We start from the raw sequence: 12035 nt of genomic DNA, 5'->3' as shown, positions 1-12035 counted from the left end.
GGAGCCCATGCAAATTCTGGCAAATGGGCTAAAAATGGACTCCCATGCTGGGCCTTCTGGAAAGCTGATACTCCCTGATAAACAGGGACGACACAACTGGCTCATTTGCCTTTTGTCCTACCCGCATCTTCCTGCCCCAAACGAGAATACCAAAATGCTCCTTGCAAGCTGGACAAAAGCCATATGCTAAGGATGGGCAAACCAAAGAGAGGAGCCAGGGTCCCTTCTGGCATCCAGCGGAGGCTGCAGCAGCCTGATCGGTTTCCCTCTGGAATTCTCACCACGATAGAAAAATGGGTTCCTATTTGACCAAGTTGCTATAGTCGAGTGTCTGTTACATGCAGCTCAAGCCAAGCCAGATGATCTGGGATCTGCCTGCAGACTGGAGACCAAGAAGCATCGAGAACGTCCACAGCCAGGTATTTATTCATTTATTCAACAAATACTTATCGAGTGCCTACTGTGTACCAACACTGTGTGAGGCTGGGGAGCCACTCAAAACACTGGTCTAGACAACAGGCAACCAGAACAGGCATACGGGGACATCACAAAGACTAACAGTCTTAAACACATTGGTGACAGAGCAGACAAAAATCCCTCCCTCATTGGGCCTGTATTTCTAGCAGGGAGAAAAACAATAAAGACAGAAATGCATAAATTACAGAGTACGTTAGCAGGTGCTAAGGGCTATGGAGAAAAATAAAGCAGTTACTGTGTTTCCTCTTAAGACCATCACAACACACACACGCATGCTCACACACATGCAGGCACAGGCATGCACAGGCATGCATGTAATGTCTTGGTGAAATCTCTGCAATTCTGACGCAACTGCAGAATTCTCCCAAGGAGAAAAGGAAATTCGATCCAGTCCGAGGAGCCCTGATTTGACTGGGAGAATCCTGAATTGACTAAGATTCTATTTTTTACCTTAAAAACTGATCATAGATGATGATGCAGCTTAAACAGACCTGCAAGGCTCCTGTCACCTTGATCTTCACTCAAGAGCAGTGGGGCGCGTGGGGCTGCGTCTCGCCCCCTCCCGGCCCGCCACTCACCTGCAGGGGACAGTTCACCTCCTCGGCTGCGCACTCCAACCGCCTCTTGACCTTCTCCATGCCGTGGTTCTCGTTCAGCAGCCTCTCCAGCTCATAGCTCAGCTCAGACTTCCAGAAGCTGATATCCGAGAGCCTCTGGCCCAGGTTCCGGCAGGTCCCCTCCTGCATCTGGCGTGTCAGCTGGTCCTTGTCCTGCATGAGCCGCATGGAGTCGCCCATCAGCCGGCCAGCCCACAGCCGCGAGGCCTCGGCCCCGCCGATCTGCAGCTGGTTGGTCTGGTCCCAGTCACGGGGGCTGTAGCGACAGAAGAGCGTGGAGTGGAGCACGGGCAGGATGGTGGGCGGCCTCAGGGGGCTTCTGCACGTGGTTCCCTCGTCTGGGCAGGTCTGGACATCAGACACCTTGCAGAGGAGGCTGGGTCTCCATGAGTTGAGGTAGCGATACCCAGGCAGGTAATAGGGCTGGTAACATTCCTGGACCACAGGAGCCTGCACAGCCGGAGGCAGCACACCAAAGCCAGAGGCTTTCCTGGGGCCACAATAACTGGCGGTCTGAGTGGTTCCAAGGAACTGCATCCTCCCCCTTCAGCCCCACTCAGGCAAAACTCTGCCCCAGGGGCCAGGGCGCCCAGGAAGGGGAAGAAGCTTCTCTCAGGGACAGGCAGGACCTCTGTGACTCGGCACTGTTGTCACAAAGCCTGGGAGAGCGGGGCTTTCCTGGGCCCTTCCTCACTTTCTGGCCAGCTGGCGCCTTATCGTCCCCAGCCGAGTGAACATGCATTTCTCCGTCCACAGAGCTGGAGGTGCAGGCAACGGCATTTATCCATTTCACCGTAACAATCGAACCTGCCTTTCCAGAACTAACCCCGCCTGTGGGAGAAAATTTAATGCGGTCCACTCCAGTCAGCTCCATCAGCTCAGGACCAACGAAGTCAAGGTTAGGTGCTTTTCTTCTCTCTTTGTCCCCAAGATGGCACCAAAGCAGTACATCCACAGCGTGGAATACTACTCAGCAGTGAAAACGGATGAACTGGACACACGGAACTGCACGAATGAATCTCGAATGTATTGCGAAGGGGAAGCAGCTAGACTCAAAGGCCACATCCTGTATGATCCCATTTAGAGGACATTCTGGAAAAGGCAGATCCGTAAAGAAGACAGAGCTGGGGGGAAGGCTGACCTCAAAGGAGCACGAGGAAGTCCGGGCACGGGGATAGCATGGTTCTCTGCCTTGACTGTGCTGGGGCTTACATGATTCCAGGTATTCATCAAAACCCATAAGGTGTCCACTAAAAGGGGTGAACTTACTGTATGTAAATTATACTTCAATAGACCCGACCTCAATAAAGGGGGGGTTGTGACCTCCAGGAGGTGGAGACCATGTCTCTGGCTCACCTGTAAGTCCAGCCCCCAGCATGCCATTGAATGAATGGATGAGACTTATTATTCCAGAAAAAGTATTCAACCCTCTATTCTATACCAATATTTTTTTATCCCTTCAAGAAACGCTCCCCCATCCTTGGCTGGTGGGAGTGGCAAGAAAATCTCCAGGTACAGAACAAGAGCAGTGCTTGACTTGTGGGGCCCTTCCCCCCTTTTGAAATGGGAAAGAGAAGAACACAGCCCAGAAATGGTCCCCGTGAGCAGAGTGTGATGGTCAGTGGGAATTTTCTCTCCAGTTGCCTAAAACCAGGACTGAAAAACAGAGTGGGTATGAGCAGACTAAGGCAGAGAGAAATAACATCAGTTCAGCACCTTCTGTATACCCGATGCTTTACCCGATGAAATAACATCAATTCAGCACCTTCTGTATACCCGATGCTTTACCCGATGAAATAACATCAATTCAGCACCTTCTGTATACCCGATGCTTTACCTGATGCTTTATGGGTTAAGCAAATCCATAAAGAAAGCAGTGCTACTCCCATCTTGTAGGGGGTGGTAAGAAAACCAGGTGGGCTCTGGACCCCCTTTGTACCCACAAGGCTTACCTTGCACGATCTGTTAAGATGCAACATCGCACACAGGAAGAGCCTGTATATCAAGGGCAGTCAAGAAATGGACCAGAAAGATTCAGGGTATTTTTTGAGCACTAAATGTTCATGGTAAATTAATAACATGAGCAGTATCTAAGGGTATAAAGTAAAATTTAGATTTTTCTCATCACTCCTAGCTACTTCTCAAATACAACTACTATTATCAATTTTTTTTATTTTTCCAAAGATATTCTATGCATAGAAGCATATACAAATCTATATCCTTTTTTACGCAAATGGTAAATACCATATGCACCATTTTCCAGATAACTCTTGGCGATCATTTGATTTTGGTATACACACATCTCTCTTCCTTTTCGTAGCCGTGTAGTACTCCCTTATGTGGAGGTGCTATTTGTTACTGACCATTCTCTATGACTGCGCGTTTCAGCTGTTTCCTGTCTTTTGCTGTCACAAACATGGCTGCCATCAATGTCCTCCCACGTGCATTTCTTTAAGCCAGGTGTGCAGGCACAATCTTCACACAGTGGAATTCTCCCTCTCAGCACACGGTCTCATGAGTTCTGACAAAGGCGCACAGGCACACCACCACTACCACCATCAAGACCATAACACCTCCGTCACCCAGGAAGTTCCTCTGTGCCCTACCCTCTGCCTCTGAGCCCGGCAACCACCAGTGGGCCCTGTCCCCACAGAACGCCATATAAACGGGATCATGGAGCGCACAGTCCTCTGAGCCCAGCCTCTCTCCCTCAGCACAATGCCAAGTGCAATCAACATCCTTCCACATACATTTCTGGGCATGTCTGAGCATAACTTCCACAGGAAGTTACAGGCAGGGCACGTACATTTTTTACTTGGATATATACTGTCTTGAAGGTTTCCCCTCCTGTGGGCCTCTGGGTACCTACTTTATTACCATATATTTTTTGTGTGCACGTATCCTGTCCCAGAGCTTTTCCCACCCTGTGGGTCTCTGGGGAGAGCAGCCAGGGTTTCCTTGAACCCTGGCGATGGCTTCCGATCAGACACGAGGGACATGAGGCAGGCGTGGCGGCTCCTGACCGTTTGCCTTGGCACAAATGCCGAGGCCCCCCACCTGGCACCAGTCACACGGCTGCTATGGAAAGGGGTGGGGCCTTAGGAGACGGGCCTTAGGAGATGGGCCTTAGGAGACGGGCAGAAAAAGTCCCTTTGGTGACTTTTTTGGAGTCCCGGCGTGGACAGCTCGCTGCAGGCCGGAAGCGTCTGGGGCCTGGCTCACCCGGGCTCCAGGTGGTTTGCTGGAATGGTTGGGGGGGATGGGTGAGGACACACCCCACTGAGAGTTGGCCATCCACAGAGCGAAACTGTCACCGGAGAAACTCACTCATCGCTCACTCAGCCATCCGGGGCTCCAGCTTGATTTTCCTAAGCAAATGGGGCTCCTGGAAGAAAAGGATTGATCTCAAATTCTGATACTCAGCTTTGCACACACTATATAGAGAGAGAGAGACATATATATTACATATACATACCTACATGTATATATGTACATATGTGTGTGTGTATATATGTACACATGACTCGTGCATTCTTTCTGCTGTAAAAAGAGGGGAGAATCCACGTTGGGGGTGAGACGTTGGGGAGAGGCTAGATACAAACAGTCCGTTTTCTCAGACTTGTTAGGTATCTGGCCTTAACCTTCCCCTTCAGTCTGTTTACGCAAATGCCAATCACGGGCTCAGGGACTGCGGGCTGAGGAGCCCCTGGGCCAGGATGTGTGCACAGAGGACCTGTCCTGGCAGAGGCGGCCTTTCCCTCCAGTGGCATCCCAGCGCCACCCCTTCTCCCGGCCTGGAAACTGACAGTCATTGTGCCTCCCTCGGACTGGAGATGTGAGAATCAAATAAGGGCAGAGCAAGGCACTCAGCACAGAGTTGGCGCTCAACCATTGTCACTGGTATTGTTATTATCACACCACACTTGGCCACATCATTTCATTGATTCTTTTGATAAAGCTGGGAGGCGGGCATGATTCACTCCCTCATTTGACAATTTGCGGGCAAACTAAGGCTCAGAGAGGTGAATTTGTTTGCCCAACGGCACACAGCAAGTCTCCGGAAATGGCTAGGGTAATGCCCTCCCTGTTTCCCCTGGGAAAAGAGAGCCAGATAAAAATCCTAGACGGACTTGCGATGGGGCAGGCAGGGAGCTCAGAGAACATCTCAGGAAAGTCGGGTTTCTGTTGTCTCCCCAACATTTTAGTATAAATATTTTTTTAAAAGCAGCCGGCTTTCAAACACGTTCTCTGACGTGGGAGGTTGTGTTTAAATAAACTCTTGCAGAGAAGCAGGGCATGTGACACGAAGGGCGGTGAGGGGCTCTGGTTGGAGGGAGCGAGGGGGGACCTTCCCCTGGAGCTACGGCTCCACAGAGCACAGAGGGAAGGCCCCGATTCAGTCCACGGCCCTCAGCACTTCACAAATGAAGGACCCAGCCAGGAAGTGGGGAAGCCAGAGGCCATGTCCAGGTTGTCTGAAATCACACGGGTCATCTAGAGAAACAGCATGCTTCTCGCGAGAATCAAAGGCATTTTGTCAAATGTGGAGTCATGTTCTGGGCTGAGTGTGGGTCTGCTTGTTTCCATGTCACAAACCACCACAAAATTAGTGATTTAACTCAAATCTGTTCTCTTACAGCCCAGGAGGTCAGAAATCCAAAATGAGTCTCAAGGGGTTCAAATCAAGGTGTGTGCGGGCAGAGCTGGCTCCTTCTGGAGGTTCCAAGGCAGAGTTCCTCTCCCTGCTCTTTCCAGCTTCCAGAGGCTGCCCACATCCTGCGGCTCGAGGCCCCTCCTCCATCTTCAAAGCCAGCAGCGTCCGCAGCATCTTCTCTCCCCTCTGGAATTCCTGCCTGCCTTTTACTAGAACTCTTCTGCTCACATGAGACCCACCCAGATAAGCCAGGATAATGTCCCAGCTGGAGACCCCTAACTTAATCATACCCCCAAAGTCTCCTTTGCCACACAGGGCAATATAGTCACAGGCTCCGGGCCTTAGGACATGGCCATCTTGGGGGTGATTACTCTGTCCATTGCAGTGAACAATATAGAAGAATTCTGGGTGCCTGAAAGTCAGGCAAAAGTACTGTGCTGTGGACTGTCCAAAATGCGAAGAGACTCAGGCTGAGGGGTGAATCAGAGCATTTCCTAAGCCACTTTCCAAAGGTCTCCTTTATCGAGGATGCATTTAACTTCTAAAAAACACTCCGTCTTACCCACACCTAAGTTCCCATCTAGTCCTTGCGATCTGTGCTTCTCACAGTTAACAGGCCCACAAATGACCTGGGGATCCTGCTAAATGCAGATTCTGCTTGAGTAGGGCTGAGCAGGGCTGGAGATGCTGCAACACTTACAAGCTCCCACGTGAGGCTGGTCCAAGGACCACACTTGGAGGAGCGAGGCCCTGAAACAAGTTATATGAGGGCAAGGACCTTCACTGTATCCTTGGTACTTAGAATATCTGGAACATAGTAGATGCACAATTTGGGTTTGTTGAATGAATGACAAAATGGGTGGATGATGGATGGATGGATGGATGGATGGATGGATGAAATGCTAGAACTTCAGATGCCATTAAATGAGAAAGAAAAATTGAAAACAGCCATGGCTCAACCAAAACTCACCAAAAAGGAATAGTAAAACTTGACAATTCAGTCCAAAAGACCCAAAGAATCAGCTTATAAAAATGTAGGAAGTAAAAATACTGAAAGTAAGGCCCTTGGAGCATGACTGTTAGGGAAGTCCTCAGCAGTGGCTAACCAAGGGAGGGGCAGCGGGGTTTTCAAGGTTCATCCATATTGTAGTGGCTATCAGTATTTTATTCCTCTTTATGGCTGAATAATATTCCACTGCATGGACAGACCACTTGTGTTTATCTATTCATTTGTCGATGGATATGTGGGCTATTTCCACTTTATGGCTATTATGAAGAATGCTGCTATGAACACTCCTATATAAGTTTGAGAGTACACTTACGTTTTCAATTCTCTTGAATATACACCTAGGAGTGGAATTGCCAGGTCCTTGGTAATTCTGTTTAGGTTACTGCTGAATTTTAATCAAACGTTTGTAAGTTTCACATCAGCACATTTTTATTACTTATTCTTTAATAAATAGTGTATTGCAGGTAGATTCAGAGAACGCCCAGCTACGCGGTCAGCCCGCACACACGCAGGCTCCACTCACGCGCGGGAAGATGAAGAAACCAGAACACAGGCTACTTCTGCTCTGTCCCTCTAAGCGACCCCTTCGAGTTTTCACTTGTGTCCAGAATGCAGAACAGTGAAGCAGAGCGTGACCTGCAAGGCGTAATAAAATTGTTTGGAAAATGGATATCTTAGTTCATACAGGAAATCTTCCCCTGAACTCACTCTCTCTAAAATTGAAATGTAATCTTTGTGTTTGTCAATTGTACCAAAACTGAAAAACTAGCCAGGAGCATAATCATTACGGGAATATTGCTGTAGACAGGAGAGCGTCAAATACACTAGGTGCCCCACTGCTTGGAGATCCCTCATCCACAGCTACGAGATTGTTTTCAATCTCCTTTAAACCACGCTCTTGGAAAACTCACTCTCTTTCTGATATCTCTGTGGCAGGTGGCGCAGGACGGGCTGAGGAGACGGGAGAGGGGAGACCTGAGTGGCCCCCCGCCCCAGCTCAGCCTCCCAGACTTTGGAGACTCCGGGCCCAGCACAGCACTGACGATTTCACTGCGGTCTCTGCCTGGCCCCTGCTGTATTGAGATGGCTGTCCGACCTCCGTGGGCTGTAAGGGGCTGGCTCCACGCCTGTGAATTTGATGTGAAACCTGTCGGTCCGCAGAAGGAAGGCATGGAGGCTGTCGCAGGTGACGGCTGGGGCAGCATGTCCGACAGAACTTTCCGCAGCATCCAATCAGCTCCCCGAGTCAGCAAGCATTCCTCGGGTGCCCCCTGTGGGCAGGCAGGAATCTCGTCACCTCTGCCTTCCTCGCAGCCAAAATTGGTGACTGCAGGTGCCTCCGAGGAGTGCTTAGAAACCAGCAAAACAGGGACGCACACAGGAAAGAGAGAAGAAATCCAGAAAGAAGCTGCTTTCAATTCGGCATCCATGTGAGTTTGTGTCATTCAAAAATAAAAACGGTATTTTACAATAAAACTTAGTTTTTTTCACTTTGAATTCAGAAGGTCTCTTTTTGGTGCTTCGCGCACTGCCTCTGGCTGGTGTCCAACGACCCAGCAGTCTTTCTGGAAATGCCCCCCCAGATACTCACGCACATGCGTGTTACCCGCGTGCACGCGTGTGTTCCCTGCTGCCTTGACGGTGAAACTGACCACGTGTCCCTCAGGACAGGAGGCGAGATACAACACGCAGCACCCCTTCCGTGGAACGCTCTGCAACGCAAAAGCAGCCAGACCTGTGTTTGCTGATAAGAAGAGACGTCCAAGATGTAAGTGAAGAAAGCAAGGCAGAGAACCGTTTATACGGTACAATCCCACTTAAGGAGATACATATGTAGTTGTATACAGACGAACACTTCAGGAGAGATGCACAAGGACCCGTGCCAGCCAGAGCGGTCACCTCTGGGCGGGGGCAGGAGCAGACGGCGAGGGGCACAGAGAGAGACTCACTTTTTGATCAAGCCTTCCATACTGATTATATTTATATATATATATATAATTTTATTTTAAAATTTCCAAAACTGTGTGAATAATATATATATAACTATTACATAAGATTTGTTATATATTATAGAGGGACAGTCCCATGGTGGAGTAGCTAAGTTCATGTGCTCTGCTTTGGTGGCCTGGGGTTTGCCAGTTCAGATCCTGGGCGTGGACCTACACACTGCTCATCAGGCCATGCTGTGGCGGCATCCCACATAGAAGAACTAGAAGGATTTACAAGTAGAATATACAACTATGCACTGGGGCTTTGGGGAGGAAAAAAAAAAAAAGAGGAAGACTGGCAACAGATGTTAGCTCAGGGCCAATCTTCCTCAGCAAAAAGCATACCTTAAAAAAAAAAGATTTGTATATATTGTCACTATTACTCTATCATATTTAAATATAAATTATATTAGATATTACTCTTATGTAAGGTTATACTCTATGTACTATATATGTAACATATCTAACATATATTACACATGTATCTAACCTTATAGGACTTCTGCTTCTGGCCAAGATTGGGTAACAGGGATTGGCTATACCCTCCCATGTGAAACAACTCAAAAACATTCAAAATACATAAAACAATGACTTTTGGGACACTGGACGTCAGGCCCTGAAGGACAGTGGTCCCTGAGAGACGGAGAATCAATGAGGTGAGCCCCCCAGTGCCCAAGCCCACCGCCTGGAGAAGGGCTGCAGACCCTGGCCCGGGGAGGGGAAGCTCCTGAGTGGAGGCATCAGAGCCAGGACAAGAGGATGCCGATGTGGCTAGTGTCTGAAGGACAGCTCCCCAGAGGACAGCGCTACCCACAGAGAGCTCCGGAGACGTGCAGAGGGCTCCCTGGTTCTTCAGCTGAGCACTTGTACTCACACGTGAGGGAAGAACCCCAGGCAGGGGACAGAACCACCCAAAAGGACTGGAGGGAGCAAGGCCCAGAGCTCCCACAAGGCTGGGAACAGTTCCAATGCCACCAACCACAGCAGAAACTTTCATAGTTTTTTAAATGGGCTTAAGATTTGAACAGGAACTTTGGCGAAGATACGCTGATGGCAAGTGAGCACATGAAAGGTGTTCAACCTAAGTATTCACTAGGGAAATGCAGATTAAAACCACAATAAGACCCCACTCTGTGCCTATGAGAATGTGGAACCCTACCCACTGCTGGTGAGAATAGGGGCAACTGAGGTCTCTGAGGCCGCAGGGGGCAATCCACCACCGCCCGGGAAAGGAGCCTGGCAGTTTCCTCCCGCTCCAGTTTCCCTCCACTCCACTCCGAGAAGTGAAGGTGCGTGTCATCACCAAGACTCGTACAACAACGCTCGGGACAGCTTTATGTGTAACAGCCAAAGAACTGGAAGCATCCAAATGTCCACCCACAGGTGAGTGGATAAACAAGCTGTGGGGTGAGCACGGAACACCACCAGCAACCTGAAGAAATGAACTTCATACACTCAACAACGTGGATGAATCCAGAACAAATACAGAGTGAAAGAAGCCAGATGAAAAAGGGCACATACATTCCATTTATATAAAATTCTAGAAAATTTCGATTCATCCATAGAGACAGGAAACAGATCAGGGATTGCCTGAGAACGGAGACAGGGGACGGTTTACCAAGAGACAGGAGGAAGCCTTGGGGATAGATCCCTGTGCTCACTGTCTTGATTGTGGCGATGGCTTCACAGATGAATACGTAAGTCAAAATGTATCACCCACACACTTGAAACATATGGCGCTTACTGCCCATCAGTTACACCTCAATAAAGCTGTTTAAGAAATAAATTAATAATTGCTAACACCTATAAAAGGTTTAAACGTGTCAAGCACTTGTTTAAAACTGTTTTACTCATGTTAACTCATTTAATCCTCCCAACAGTAACCCTTTGAGGTAGTTAATATTATTATTGCCATTTTACAGAGGAAGAAACTGAGGCACGAAGGAAACACCCTAAATCTGGTGAACGGGGAGCTGGGATTTGAAAACAGACACCCCTGTTCAAGAAGCCATGTTCTTAACCAAGTCGACTCCTGTATACATAAGGATCTGAACCCCTTTTTTTTTTTATAATATATATAGATAAATTTTTTTAATTAAGGTTATGAAAGTTAACATCCTTGTGAAATTACACTTGTACATTATTATTAGTCATGTTGTAGGCACACCACTTCACCCCTAGTGCCCTGCCCCCACCCCCCTTTCCCCTGGAACCACTTTTTAAAGAATTATTTGACTGAGGTCATATTGGCTTACGACATTGTGTAAATTTCAGGTGTATGTCACTGTATTTCAGTTTCTGTATAGTCTGCACCGTGTTCACCACCAACAGTCCAGTTTTTATCCATCACCATACGGGGGCCCTTTCGCCCTCCCCCAACTCCCTTCTCCTCTGGTCACCACTAGTCTTGAACCTTATTTTTTGACTCTATTATATGTTAGGTGCCTGCTGCGTATGTAGCCCTTTGTTAGATATTTTTGCTGGATCCAAGGGAAAACGAAGAAAATTCTCTACTCCAAAACTTGAATTTTTTCCCAGTTCCCGACCACTTTGATCATAGATAGGGGAGGAGCGCCACTTATTGGCGAAACTCGGAACTGCAGGCACCTCCTGTGCATTTCACACGGTCGTGTTCTCACAACCTGCACGTGTTTAAAACGCGCCCGTTCTGTTAGATCTAGAGTTGTAACCAGTTTGATCCAGGTGCTAGTTTCATCCACTAACCTGCCACGTGATTTGGGGCAACTTTCCCTGTCTCGGCCTCCATCCCCCATCTGTAAATAAGCGTGTAGGATCTGGTCTCTGCAACCCTCACCTACAACCCTAAGTTCACTGAAACACAAGCGTGTATTGGATCTTTGCTCTCTGCATGTTCTGTGCCTGGTGCTTCGTATGAATTAATTATTCTACCCCCACAGCAACCTCACAGGGCAAACGCTTTTAGTATCCCCATTTTACAGATGAGCAAACTGAGGCTGGAGGTATGAAGGGACTGACTCGCCTACTGATACTCCGTTCCTGGGGGTGAGGCCGGGATTTGAACACATGTCATCGGACTTCAGAGCATGAGCTGTAAACCCATTTAATCCACCCTCATTCAGCTCACCCATCCCCAGCATGGAAGTCTGTGTGTCATCACTAGAAACCCCGAAGAGGTTTTAAAACACGCTGGGATACTGCGACTTATTGTAATAAGAAACACGTATTTGGTCTTCATCCCCATTTCTGGCACAGAGCTCCTAAAACCCTTGGAATTTCCGAAGTGATGAGAGCCATGAAGGCGTCTCTTG

General features: G+C 48.5%; 1 protein-coding gene across 1 annotated transcript in view; it reads right to left on the bottom strand.

Moving 5' to 3' along the window:
* The window catches only part of TEKT5 (tektin 5), a 35632-nt gene extending 33986 nt beyond the window's left edge, over nucleotides 1-1646 (bottom strand). Inside the window, exon 1 of the mRNA XM_014849928.3 lies at nucleotides 1056-1646. Within this exon, the coding sequence (XP_014705414.1) occupies nucleotides 1056-1631 (576 nt within the window). The 5' untranslated portion in view covers nucleotides 1632-1646. The remainder of the gene's footprint in view (nucleotides 1-1055) is intronic.
* Nucleotides 1647-12035: the final 10389 nt, after the last annotated feature.

The sequence above is a fragment of the Equus asinus genome, chromosome 14 (assembly GCF_041296235.1).
Source record: "Equus asinus isolate D_3611 breed Donkey chromosome 14, EquAss-T2T_v2, whole genome shotgun sequence".
NCBI lineage: Eukaryota > Metazoa > Chordata > Mammalia > Perissodactyla > Equidae > Equus > Equus asinus.
This window is presented reverse-complemented; position numbering and strand designations above follow the sequence as displayed.